Genomic DNA, 14,621 nt, shown 5'->3' with positions numbered 1-14,621 from the left:
TCTGTACAAGGAGCCCATCAGATTATTTGAAAGCACGGCGCAGCTGGCAGGGCAGTCGGTGGGATGCGGGCTCTTGCCCATCCCTTGGGAAGAGCGGAGCGGTGGAAGAGCCTCCAAACCCCAAGCGGCAGAGCAGGGGGAGCAGGTCCCAGCTGCACCCTGGGCTCACTGTGGGAAGGAGGGAGGGCAGCACCCTTGCTGCAGGAGGGGGACCCTGCAGCCAGGAGGTGCGAGGGTGCCAGACTTGGGCACCAGAGGATACCTGTGATGGTCCAGAGCTCCTACCGCTGCCTTCCTGCTCCAAAATGAACACGTACAAAGCTGGCAAACAGCAGCAAAAAGACATTTCACGAAACCCACAGGATGAGGCACTCTTTTCCCTCAAATTGAAATCTACTTTTAATTAGAAACCACTCTTCTGTCCCCATACATTTCCCTTTTCTAATTTAATGAGGAACGCTCGAGATTAAAAGGAAGATATCAGATTAGTAAAAACAGTCCCTGCATTTTCTCTGTAATTTTACAGTGTGGGAACTTGACACTTTTTGGTGTACGGTTTGTTTTGTGGTTTGTTCTTTCCAGTTTGGGGCTTAGAGAATCACAGCATCACTGTTTAGTGGGTTGCCAAACACTGAGCCTGATAACTGATAGCATCGATGTCTCCAGCCTACCAAAAATGCAAAGCAAAACAGATTAAATCTTGGTTTGTCAGGTGCTACCAGGTTTGAAGATTGCTGGTACAGCTGCAAAGAGACAGAGGGCAGGAAAAGACATCTTAAAAATCATGTGAATTCAAAACTCTTAGCAACAAGCAAGCTGATGCAGGAGCAGTTGTCATTTTAAAAACTATCAACGACTTTTTCAAACATCTAAAATGAGATTTAAAACATCTTAAAATATTCTGCGAGTCATTATAACCTTAACTAATGACCTGTTTGATCAGTTTTTCAGGAAAATTTTATGCATTTTCATTTCAATGTCAACTTTGAATGCTCATCATACTCCCTGCCATATATAATTATTTGCATTTAAAAATGAAGAACCTATGACAGATACTTTACATAACTCTGTTGAAAATAGAAGACAAAAATCCTTCTCTTGCTATTCCTCACTTTAAGATAAAAAGAGGATTGCATATTTGAAAATACAATCTGCAGACTAAATTAGTATCAGCAATGAACTGCTATGCTGTATATACTATAAAACAGTCAATGGAGAGGCTGTATATAAATATATAACAACTTTATCATTGCCATCACATGTATAACTTAAGCATGGCAAGGGTTCCTGATGAGGTTGACAAGGTGTCTAAGCATAAATTACACTTATTCATATGCACTTTGCATATGAACCCAAACTCGGTCCCTGTGTCATCAATTTACGATTGGAGAGCTTTTAACTTCTTTTTTTGCTTACATGAATTTAATTTTTATTATGAGGCTTTTAAACCCATGAAAAATTGAGCACAGGAGGGCGTGGGGTGGAGGGAAGAAGATTTTTGGATGGCTGTCACCTTACAGAAGGACAAAGCAAGCAGTGAGACACCCATGGGGTTATGCACAGCAGCTGCCAAGCACAAAAATTCAGAAGTGCAGGTGAAGCATCTCCAGAAATAGCCCCTGCCTGGTACCTTTTCACCCTGAGTAAGCCACTGTGCAAGGGGGGCACTTTCCACAACTAGTCCCCTTTCCACCTGTCCCACAAGCAAGGAGATCCTATGTGTATTTCTGAGAGCCAGGAGCTCTGCCACCAGAGAGAACTCATTTACACATTGTCTCCCTTCCATACCAAAGCACAAACAGAGGTACTGATTGCACTTCCATTTGCATAGCTCCTAATCAGCCATCTAGCACAACAATTACACCATTGCTATGCTGATGCTAAAGCATTGTGCTGCCCCACTGCCAAATTCTAGCTGTGTACCTAGGACAGGGTGATTTTTATCACTAAAATCTGCTCAATAATTATTTAACAGCCTCTAGGGCAGTCACTGCTCCATGCTTAATTTCGACTTTCTGGGTTTTTATTTTCTACACCTAATCCAATATTGAGGCTAAAAGTTAAAACAAAATATTAAAGCTACGAGTCGCTCTAGTTCATCACTTTCTCCAAGCTGCTGCTATGAGCACCTCCATACCTTCTGCACTGAGACAGGATTCCTCCCCCTGGTAGGTTTACTGCCCTTTGACCTGATGCCTCCAAACTGGAAAAAAAGTGTGGCTTTCATTTATTCATTTTTTTTTAAGGCCGATATAGAAATTACATAAATGCCAGTGAAAACCTGTGAGCATTTAAAAAAAGAACACAAACCCCCAAAACCCCAACTTTGCCACTCACCAGAAACGTATGTAAAAATAAAAAACCATGGGTCCCAAAAAGGTTTCCTTAATTCCTGCATTGTCTCAAATACAGATCCTATAGCAAAGCAGCAAACAGCTGAGCCAGGCACTCACCAGCCAGAGAGGGAAAAAACTTTCCCCCCATCTTTCTGGTCCTCCAAAAGCACTCATCCTCATCTGCAAGGGTGCCGAGAGGGCTTGCCCAACACAGAAAGGCACAGAACTGGTTCAGCAGGTAGAACAACATCAAGAGCTGGTGTTTCATCATCTGAGACCAAGGCTTTCTGCAGGTTCTCCGAGGGGTCAAATTGCTCTGTAATTTCTTCTTCTATTTCTGGAGTTCCTCAAACGCTAAGGAGTTTATAGGGCAGAAATCATATAAGCAGAAGCATTCAGCATTGAGGAACCTATAGCACCAATGACCTTGTTAAACACAGATTAATTGTCTTAAGTTTAGCAACGCAGATTGTCTTAAACATAGCATATGCCTTAAAAACTCTCTCTTTACCAAGATCCTCAGTCTTGACAGAACTGGTTTAAATAGCTAGAAATTTAGTAGAACTTTGGATACTAATGTTCTTGTAATTACCTGATATTAAGAAGGACAATAAATGGTACTGCTGGCTAAGAAATTTTATTTTTCTGATGACACTAACAAAAAGCCGACAAGTAAGCCAGAAGTCCAGCCCAACATGTTGTCTCTAGCAGCAGCCAAGAGCAGGAGTCGGGGGCAAAGCAGAAGAGGACACATGGTAAATCCCGGACTCTAAAGCCACTCTGGAACAAGCCCCAGAAGCTGTATTTGAACCTCACGGGTCCTGCATGAATGGGACCTATCCCTACGTTAGTTTCACCATGGGTGCTTTGAATCTGTGTGAGCTTCTCACATCTCTCTCCTTCAGACTGCAGGGCCTCATCTACTTCGTCGTTCCTTATACAAAAGCTGTTCAACAGATTTATAACCCTTGAAGCTTTTGCAGTACTATTTTATCCTCTTTGGAGGTGGAAGTGAAGAAAGGAAAGAGAATTAAGAGAAAGATGCCAGAATCGATCCCACTGTTCAGGATGAAGGCACACCACAGATGCTACTCTGACAGATATGTTTTTCTCTACACAGTCATAAACATTCCTAATGTTTTATTTGCTTTTTGACAGCTAATGAGTATACAGTTGACTTCTCCACACAAATATATGACCCCCAGATCTCATGCCCGAGTGTTAACAAGCAACTCAATTTAAATGAAAAGTTAGAATATTTCTCCCGTGGACATCACTTTGCATTTATCCACACTGAATTTCATTTGTCATTTTATTATATGGTTGCACAGCAACCTAATGTCATTCCGAAATCCTTTGCATTTTCATTTGCATCTTCATCTTCACCTCCATGGACAACTCCATCAAATCAGCAGCAGTGCCACTTCACTATGCATGCACTTTCCCAGATCACTCAAAAGAATGAGAATCAACAGAGGCACATTTTTATTAACTGTAAAATGGCAGGCAGTGTTTGTCTGCTAAAGAGAGGATATCGACTGCCAAATGTGTAAATATCAGCCTCTCAATAAATTCACAAGAGATTTTTCTTCTGGGATGTGGTGGGGGAGTTCACTCGATACTCTGTCTTTCTCCTTTAAAACCCTGTCCTTATTTCCAACCCATCTTTAAAACCCAGCCTCCCCAAACACCACTGTCCCTTCGCCACACAGCTCAAGGAATGTGCCTCTGGGACCTCACCTCCAGCCACCCTGCCTACTCCTTCCTCACCAGCCCCTGCCAGCGCTGAAGCATCTTCATGTATCGTCCTTACAACTGGACGTACTCACACACAGCTCAGGGCTTCCTCCAGACCAGCCGTTTGCTGCTGTCATATGATATTCAGTAAATTCATTTTGAACAGGTCTGCAAAAATCATACTCACTGCCAAATTCAAAATCCTTCTTTAGGGTTATGTGAATTAAATGTTAACTAAACATCACATGCAAAATTAACACTTTTCATTAATTTCACCAAGGTATCTCATCTTCTTCTTGCTTGTTTTTCCAAGAACCTAATAGGTCTTAATGTTACAAGCCGAAGTGTGTGAATACAGTCCAGCATATGAACAGTCATAATGGCATCAGTAGCTCTTAGTGCTAAAAAGCCCCAAAACCTAAAAATCCACAATTAACTTGTTATGCTAAACCTTGCTCTGTGGACTTTGCCAAGCTTACTTTTCCATAGTAATCTTCTATTTTTGCCCTGATGTTTTTTTATACGCTGAATGAAATGTTACTAGCTGTAGCTTGAATGTGAGAGAAACAAGATACTGGATTAACAAAAAGAAAAACACCTTTGAAAAACTAGTCAATACAAGCTGATGTAGGACTAGGTGTACTCGAAACACAGAATTTAAGTGATATTTTCTTGTTAATCCAGCCATGAATGGGGGCTTAGCCACCCTAAGAGGCTTACAAAACAGCCCTAGGCAGATCCGTTCTCAGGGACTACACAAATTTGGGGGGAATATATGTATTAAGCCAATACCCACTTCAGTCATTTATTTTACTGTTTTCCTCTAGCTGCTCCCATCCTCCCTCAAGACCTAAGACAAAAAACTAGGTCTAGAGTATCCCATTGAGTACCTGGGTGTTCTCCAGTCCTCGCGCCATTCCCATCAAGGACAGTGGGAGCAAGGATAAACCACTACTCCAGAAACCACACACGCCCTACGCAGGGTTCAATGGACCTGAGAAGTTGTGGGCTGATCCCTCAAAATCATCCAGATCTGCCAGATGCTTCCCAAAGTATGACTTTGGGAAGCAGGAGCCCTTCGGCAGGCACGCCGAGAGGAAATCAGGCACGTCAGGATGTACTGAAAGGAAATGAAATTGGATCATATGTTCATCGATATAGTCCCAGCAAGCCGGGATGAGCTGAAACTACAAACAATCCTGCAGCTTTGCTATTATACTACTTTTAAAGTAGGAGTAGAAAGGAGCTACTAAGTTGCTAACCATTAATTTAAGTCAAAATTGCATGGTGACCTTGTGGAGCACCCTATAGCACACAGCAACAGGCCCTACACCACAACCCCTTGGCAGGTAAAAACTTAGGTGTCCTGCTATTTCGGTTGCTTATCAGGGGCTGAATAGCAAATCAGCCTTGTAAATTAAGGCTGTACAAAACAACTGGGTGGTTTGGGTTTGTTTTTTTTTTTTCCCAGGGAGAGGGGATGGAGGGGAGGAGAACATCCCGGGGCCCAGATTCATCCTGCATCCTGCCAGCTCCTAACCTCCCATCTGAACAGGTATCCGTTTCATCAGGAAAAATCACGGACTTGTAAGTCTTCTGGTACAGGAGGCCAAGTGACAAACGTCCACGTTATTACAAAGGGATTATTTTCTGGTCACAACCACACACCAGCCTGTGCTCACCCACAACCACCCACCTGGTTACCCGGCAAACCACACCAGCCATTTGCAAGCCCGCCTGCTCCTCTTCCCCAAGCCCTGTAAAACCGAAGATTCCTGCTCGAAGCAGGGCTGCGCTGCTCCCAAGGTACTTGTTAAAACCTGTCCCCAGCACTGCCAGCTCACATCTTGTCTCTCTCCTCCTCTGTGCCTGCTCTGGCTGGCCCCAGGGGACACGGCTGCTGCGGGCACCCCGTGCCACCTGCGGGTACCCCGTGCCACCTGCGGGCACCCTGCCCACCCCAGCTCGCCTATAAAGGCCAGCACTACCCTGGCTCTGACTGCTGAAAAAAAGTCAAAATTGCTCGGATCGTACAAACCTGCTAAATGGGAGCAGAGATGAAGAACGCAGCATGATTTAAAAGCACCACTGATGCATAAAAACGTGTTGCAATGAAGCCCCAGAAGGTCTCTTCTGAGGCTGAATTTATAGAGAAAGGGAAGGAAACAGTGAAATCTTTAATGACTCCTGCAAAGTACAGTCCTAACCAAAATCTGTTTCCTTTTCTTTCTTTGGGGGGTGGTGGTGGTGTTTAAAATACCTGCTGTATGCCCTGGATGGTAATTAGCATCAAATCTGAAGAAAAAAATTGAAAAGCTCCCCTACACCCCCCCCCAAGAAATATAATTAATTTCTCCCCTCAAAATGAAAGAAAGTAGGCTGAAGTATCTTAATGGCATTATTTTTCTTATTATTTCCGAGGTATATCCTTGGACAACAAATACACTCCTGAAAAAAAAATATCCTGGAATGCTGACACTGCACATTTTATACAAAAACTTAGTATTTTGTATATATACTACAAGAAGCTGAGGTGGTTTTGTTCAGTAAATAAGGAATAGGAAACAAATCTGGTAGTATACAGATTGTTAAGTGTGTTATTAATATGTAAACAGTGTTTCGAAAAATGAAGCAAAAATTATATAGACCCACTCACATTCACCTCATCCCACAAGAAGTACAGTTCCTACTGCCATGGAACTGGACTTCAGAATAACAAACTATTATGATTTCTTTAAGCAAAACAAGTCAAATCTAAATGAAATCCTAGCCCTCTTCCCCCTTTTTCTAGGTTCACTGGTGAAATTTTCCTTCTCCGCTTGCAAGCTTAGGGAGGTAATTAACTAGCTGCTTCTTATACACCTACAGAATGATGGCACTCTGCAATCTGAACATCACCCGGGTGTTTTTTCCTTTTTTATTTAGAATTCACGCTCAATTTTGCATCGTCTGATTGAAGATGGGAGGGGTAGTGAGGAACGTGTGGGAGAAAGCCACAGCAAGCTGCCGCACACACCATCCCACCCTGCGTTTGGAAGCGAACAATTCAGCCTGGAGCTTGCTCGCTTCAATAGCAATGTGCCGAAGCAAGCATCCAGGGACTTCAAGTCCTAAAAAAGATATATATTTTTTTTGGCCTTTACTAAAAAGATTTTACACAAATCAACCCCGTGCCACAATAGAGCAGCAAGACTTGCATGCAACTTTATGAACCCATTTACAGTAAGATTTTTTGTTTGTTTTGTTGGAACAATGATTACTGGAAAATACGGTGAGCGGGAGAAGAAATTATTAGAATGTGCAACTTGACTAAAACAATGAAAATGCAAACCCAGTAAAATGTCCTGAAACTGCTTTTTTGGGGTTTGTTTTTAATGTGCCTGTCTGGACATTTTCTTGGTAGCACTAAAATTAATGACTTAAGAAACAGCCCCAAATTTCCAAAACTATTAAGATTTTAAATGGCATTCCCCCCCCCCCCCCCCCCGCCGCCCCGCCCCCCCATATATTCTAATCTGTTTATTTCAGCTTTAAATATGTCTTACCTATTTACAGAAGTATTTTTCTCAATTTTTTTTCAACAGCTCAGCTAAAATAAATTTCTGCTCAAAGTTTCCACTTTTCCAGCCAGAGAAAGGGTAACCGAGACAAAAATTTTGCATGGTTAATAAGAAGAAAAATAACATTGGAAACTTTGTACTCACAAAGAAAGGAAGGAGGAGAGAATGAGGCCAACCTCTCTCATTCTTTAATTTCTCTTCTCTGAGGAGGTTCAGAGTGACTAGTAAACCACGGAGTCTCCCTGACCTAGACACCTGGAGTTGTGTTGAAGAAAAAGGCTCAGCCAACTTCTCACCAAAGCTTATGTTAAACAACAGGAACCTTTCACCCAAACCTAACATACACCAAAGGGGCATTACACAAGGAAAGAGAAAAGGTGCTGAAAAAGAAAAGGTGTTGGGGGAGAGGAAGAAACAGTCCACAGCTGTCAGTCTAGTATCTCCTCCTGCCAGCATCCTGCGACGGAACAGAGATGCATCACTTCTCCATGACGCACACGGCTGAGCCAGGCTCCCAGCGATGCACCAGGGCAGCTGCCTGGGGAGCGGGCAGGCCCCCGGCTGCAGATCTCACCTCCTGCCTCTGCGCTTCAGGTCTTTCCTTGGAATTTTTCCACAAATTGTGATTGCCTGCCAAGGAACAAGTGCTGCTTCCCTGATACTTGCTCTTCTCCAAATACTACTTCTTCTTCTTCTCTTTAATGCTTATACCTTCTCCAAATTTACTTAGTTCATTGTTATAAGCCATCATGCAAAACTGCTGGAATGACTAGATTTTCCAGTGCAAAAAGAACAGGAGCAAGGCTGGGCTCAGTGCTCCTCAGCCTCCCTCAGTTTTCCTCTCTTGCAATCCAGCCCCTCCACCCCTGCTAATAATCACATCAGCAAGACCTTCCTGCTCCCAGGTTCACCCAGTGCTGGTATTCAAGGCTGTAAGCAGCAGGACAAGGTGGGCATCCACCAAAAACACGTATCTGGTGTATCGCCCCCACATGAACCACAGTAGGTCAAGGGATTCCAATGCCTCTGACGTGGGGAAGACCTCAGGCTGTGCACAGAGCTCAGACAACACTTCTCTTTCTTTGTGCTTCTCAAAAACAGAGGCAAATTGTTTGTTCCATGTTGAAACAGGTGAGGGAGAAGGAAAGGAAACAGAAGAACAAAAGCAGGATAAAAGATAGTACGGGAGAGGAAAAAGGAATATTATGAAGAGCAACACAAAGCCAATAAAGTGTCTACACTGTAGAAATGATGCACTTAAAATTATTTTCTTTTGCTTTCTCTTTCCTGAAAGGACGATCAGTTCATACTGTGAGGACTCGACTAGAGAAATCACAGCACGCAGGAAAACACTAAATGCGCGGTTTCCCTTTTCTTTTCCCTTTTAAATAAACATTGGACAATGTTTTATTGGTGACTACATTTAATTAAAATATATACTCCTACAGCAGATGACCTGATGTTTTCATATCTTTGGCAGTCCTTCTGTCCAGCTCCTCCTTTTCTGTAGCTACAATTCATAATTGCAAACCAAATAACCTCAGGTTAATCCTGAGGTACAATTAAACAATTTCTTATAGGTTCTCAGGTATATGGCTTTTGGCTTCATGCTTTAGAAAAAAAAATTAATCATACACTACTTAAAAAACCCCACAACAAACAACAACAAAAACAAAAAAAACAAACCACCACAACACCCAAAAGCCAACACCCACACCCCCATTCATGTCAGGTTTATGGTTTAGGTGTTCAAATAGCTTAGATATAATTTGGTTTAACTGATTTAGTAATTATTTCCAACTATATTAAACTGTGACAGTTTTATGTTTAAGAACTTCCAGAAATTAAGTTTTATTCAAATATTCAACAAGCATTCATTAACAACTCAAGCCAGGATTCAGTAACTGAATCTGACCTTAATTACCAATTATCAACTGGATAAAACATACACTTTCACACTCCTGGCAGATAATTCTGAAGATTTTGGTGGCTGCAATTTCATTTCCTCACATGCTACAGGAAATGAAAGATTTGGAAATTGTTACTCCACATTTAGCACAAGAGCAGGGACAAACTCAATGGCGCTCATTAAAAAATCCTTGTAAAACTGGGATTGCAATAGGGAAAAACAGATAGCATTTTTAAATTATTATCAGGATATAGTTCTGAGCATGCAAATAGTTTAAATCCCTGGCTTAATCCACAGCTTAACCACAGTCGATGGTGTGACACCTTAGGAGTCACCTCCCCATAGGACAGCTAGAGGCAATGCCACCCAACCAGTACGTCAGCAGCCTGAATTGGGGACTATGGAGCATTTGAACCTGGAATGCTGTGTCACAACAAGCGTGGCTAAAGCAAAGAGCCATCATCAAAGCACTGAAATACATAAAGAAGTATCTGTTTTTAAACTATTCATACATTCAATTTATGACCTATTGGTGTGCGGCACTGAGGAACTGACCTGCAGGTCTCGGTGATTCTCTGAAAATAACCACATACTGCACAAGGTTCATTCCTGGGCGTTTTGCTGATTTATTTTTTTAATTCTTTGTGGAAGGGGGCGGTATTTGCAGATAAAATGTTAGGTTATTTTGGAAAAATATAGACAGTAATAATACAGCTATTTTAGAAATAGAAAAAGTTCAAAGAGCAACACAAATACTTAGAAGCCTGATGATGATTCTGTATGAGAAGAGTCTAAAAGATTGCAGCAATTTAATTTACAGAGAGGTGGAAAACATTTGACACAACATGGGTATATTAAATAATAAATGTTACAGGGAAGGTCAAACTGAGTATTACTGGAAAAAAAGACCAAACCGAAACCTCATAATTCTGACTTCTAATATCAAGATGTAGATGTTGGGAGCTGAGCTTCTCACTGGTTTTGCTTTACCAATTTATCTCAGCTCTCATTTCCTCCCTGCTTTCAGGCAGATATTTAAAATATACATCTTTGAGATTTAGCTTTCGCACTGCAAATGAATTCATCAATCAATTCTGTTGGGAAACACGAAAGAGAAACCCTTTTAAACACAATGAGATACTAGCTCTTGGGCTTTTGTCATGAAATATGGAAGCTGCATACTGGGGAATCTTAACACTCACTTTATTAAGAAGAACACACCCTGGTAAGGGCAAACAGATAACGTTCTGGATGGCGATCTACTGTGATTTTCAGAACACCACCCAGCTAATTGCACTGCACGAAAGGTTAAAAAAACCCCACAGAACAAAACACCGTGGTCCACAGCCAGTTCTTGCAGAATTGCCCACTGAACCACTTGTTATTCTCCCTCTGAAACACTTTGCAAGGGCCACTCTGAGACAGGATACTGATGAATCACTCTGAGTTTGTTTTAAAGAAATGAGGAAAGAGTTAAAAATAATTCTGGTTGCTTTAGAAACTGACATCCTTTGTTTTGATTGAGATGAAATACCATTACATGCATGCAATACCCTTTAAACTTGCCACTATTCCAACAATAACTAAAGCTATTCTAAGAAATTACCACCCAAAGGGAGATCACCACAGATTTACAGTAAGTTTGCCGTTGCAGAGCTGGAGTATATTTGCAATATTACCAAAAATGCTCAGCCCAGCCTAGTTCAGAGTGACCTGACTGTAACCACCTAGAACACGACAGTAACTCACTGCCCACCCGCCCCAGCAAAACCACGATGATCCAAACAGCGATACGGGCTTCTCCATTTTCAGCAGCAACTGGAAGCTAACCGTAGTTTCAGCAAATGCAATATTCAATCCAGAATCATTAAGACGTCCTTTCTAACACAAGAACAAGAAAATACTGATAAATTTGAATCATGAAGGTAAAACTCCCGTGGTTTTACCATCATTTTAGCTTTACTGTTGCATTTTGCTCACCCTTTTAGGCTGCTGAACTCAGATTCTCTCGTTTGCCAATACAGACACTTCAGTTCCAGCCACAAGCATACCTGACTGCTGACCCTTCCACATTTCTTTTAAACAACACAGACTTTTAAACTTGTAAGCTGTTTGCTTTGAAGCTGGCACCGCTCCATCTAAAACGATCATAATTATTAGAATTCAAGCACGGCAAGGGATTTTTTGTTTTGCAGTATTTCAGCAGCAACAAACCCCTTCCCAAGGCCATCCATGCAGAGCCATCTCCTGCGTTTTCCCTGCTCTCTGCCCTGAGTCCCAACAGCTGCTGATGGCTCGCAAGAACACAAACCTCTCACTTTGACATCTGTCCTTACCCAGGGGAACCTCAAAGGACTGATCTCAACAACCCTGCTGCAGCTTTTAAAACAATATACTAGAACATACTGATGTTTCAGTAACAGCCAGCTATATACAGTATATGATGCTACCTAAATGTGACAATGTCTGTGACCTGACTTGTAACTCTCTTGATCTGAGTCTATCTTAACATTTTGGAGATTGTTCTGACTCAAACTAAAATTAAAAACACTGATAGGCAAAACGAAGCTCAATAGTTTGCAAACTAAAATTGCCATCTCTCCCTCTACATATGCGTATGAATGTACACATTTTTAAGGATGCATAATTAACTGCAAGAAAATAGTTCTCAGAAACCAGAAAGCTAAAGTATTTATATCAAAAGCTGAATCCTTCTCACTCTATCTGCACAAATAAACCCACTGAAGTTGCCAGCTTTGTCAAAGTGAGCAAGATTAGGCTCTAAACATAAATCAATCTGAGCAGTCAGAAACCTACAAGAAGTACCAAAGTTGCTTTCAAATTCCTTGCAGATTTTCACCAATTGAAAGCCACTGACTTAGCCTGTGGAAACAAAGTCAGCATTTTGAAATGCAAGACAACACTGCTATCACATGCAACATAGTTTCTATTAGGGCCACTTAAAATCAGAATCAAAGTATGGTATTTGTAGACAGCATTGCAAGGGTGCTCTGGGGAGGGTGGGGGTTGAGTTTGAGTGGGGAGGGTGAAAGGGGGTCCTAATCTTATAGCTGAAATATCGTCCAAAATTCCAGCTATCCACGCTCATCAGACAGCTTCGGGTTGGTCTGTTTGGTTTTTTTGCTTCCAAATTTCACCATGTATCTATAACCGTAAAAGCCAGTAAAGTGACTTGATTTGTGAAAGGCACTACAATCAGACAGATCTAAGACAAAAATAAAACTCATTCTCTATAAGGTTGCTCTCAAAAGTCAACTAACACACTGCCATCATAAGAAATTAATTCATCAGTATATTTTTGACAAGTACAGTGTTTTCCTCTGAAAGGTCATTTTTCTAAATTAAGCAAAGTATTAAATATCTTTGCTGTTCTGCTGCACATCCCAAACTTAACTTGTGAAATGTTTTCACAGTAAATCAAATTACATTTGAAATAAATGGATGAAATAAAGTTTGACATGCATTTAAATTTGACATTTATGCTGTGAACAATGTAAGCAAGCAGTAAGGCCTGTTCATAAACTGCGTTAACTGAAAACGTGCATACTAAGTAAATGCAGTTTAGCCTAATTTTCCCCAGAAAAGTCCTTCTTTTAGAACTCCCCTAAATGCACACTGGTAAGCAGGAAAGGTACATCTGGACATCGCTGCCCACTGCTTATGATTGGAGTGGGTCTTTCTTACTGAACCAGGAAACCCAGACCGATGTCCTACACACCATGCTCTGCTGCGTGCTGCCCCTGCGTCCCTCCGCATCTTTCTTCTCTCCCATCAAACAGCGCTGGGTTGGAAGCCACCAGAGCTGCTGCCCCGGGCTTTGCTGCTGACTCCCATCCTGCCTCCACAAGGAGCTTAAGCCAGACTCTTTCAACCGGCCGTGGCGAAGCCTCGTGATGAACTATGGAAAATACCCACCTCTCCCGTTCCACGTCAGACAAGGAAACTTCTACCCGCACCGCCAACAAGAAAAAGCAGCTCCACAGGATAAAAGCTGGGGCTCCTTCGGTGCCAAACAGGCATGCCAAAGACAACTTCTCTTTGTGAATAAATACAGCGCAAAGGATAGAGTGTCTCCCCTGCCATACCTACCGGAGTTCTTCTGCGGTGAGTGGATTTTCTGCAGTGTCTGTCCTCCTGGCAGGCTGCGGCGGCAGGAGTGTCCTCACTTATGTAACTGCACTTCTGGAGTACACAATTACCCAACACACCCAAGGCACTCCAAAGCCTTTTTTTTTTTTTTTTTTTATTAAAGAAAAATCAGTTTCTTTCCAGCTGCAATATTTTTTTTTTCAAACTGCAGTTTCTGAAGGCTCAGAAGCGCTTTGAATGTGGCACACCAAGACCCTCAATATCCCAACATAGCAGAGATTAATTCATTGGCAGCGCATCTCTCCATCTACAGGAACATAGGCTGAGGTCCAGATTTGCAAGAGACCTCAACACTCACAAGAACCTCCTCCGTTTTCACCGGTGCACCTTTTTCCTCCTATGGCAAGGCATCAAGTATCTGCTGAACATTCCTCCCAAAACTACACAACACACCAGCAAGCCCCAGCACCAGAAACAAATGCCCTTTCTGCAATATTTGACTGCATTCTTAATTCTTAAACAAAACACTTTAATTTTCAAGAGAAAGACAGTGGTAAAGAGCAGGATACAAACTATTAAAGGAGTATTTGCCCATGAAAAGGCAATGGGACATTGTGTAGGAAGATACCTGCACTCAAGTACACTCAGCTGCACTAAGATCTAGAAAATTAACCTCTGCATTTGAATAGCCATCTGTGACGTCAAATTCAGATCTGTCAGGCAGCACATACACAGACCACAAGAGCCTTATTTTAAAGATCTGTACTTGCCACAGTTTACTTAAAATACTGTCTCCCTCCTGAACAGGTTTTCAGCTAAAGGTCACTCAAAAACTCTGGTAACCTTCCCTTTGGGAACGCGTTCGGGAAAAGACAAAGCACGAATGAACATGCTGTGAAGGTACCAGCCACATCCATCATCAGATCTGTGCCAGGCAGAGCACAACAGAGATCTTGAAATCACTTGTAA

The 14,621-nt window shown here is 42.0% G+C and overlaps 1 protein-coding gene across 19 annotated transcripts in view; it reads right to left on the bottom strand.

The window, feature by feature from the left end:
- HIVEP1 (HIVEP zinc finger 1) overlaps positions 1 to 14,621 on the bottom strand; it is a 131,821-nt gene that overhangs the window by 65,682 nt on the left and 51,518 nt on the right. For 11 of the 19 annotated variants that reach the window (XR_013927035.1, XR_013927037.1, XR_013927041.1 and 8 more), the window contains one exon: positions 2,454 to 2,690. The exons of the other annotated variants lie outside the window; for them this stretch is intronic. Coding sequence is in view for 3 of the 11 variants with exons in the window: in XM_080380476.1 (XP_080236602.1) it covers positions 2,454 to 2,607 (154 nt within the window). In the remaining 8 variants the exon portion in view is untranslated. The remainder of the gene's footprint in view (positions 1 to 2,453; positions 2,691 to 14,621) is intronic. 19 annotated transcript variants of the gene reach the window in all.

Source organism: Falco punctatus (assembly GCF_963210335.1).
Source record: "Falco punctatus genome assembly, chromosome: 3".
Taxonomy (NCBI): domain Eukaryota; kingdom Metazoa; phylum Chordata; class Aves; order Falconiformes; family Falconidae; genus Falco; species Falco punctatus.
Note: the sequence above shows the minus strand (reverse complement) of the source record. Positions and strands in the feature narration are given on the sequence as shown.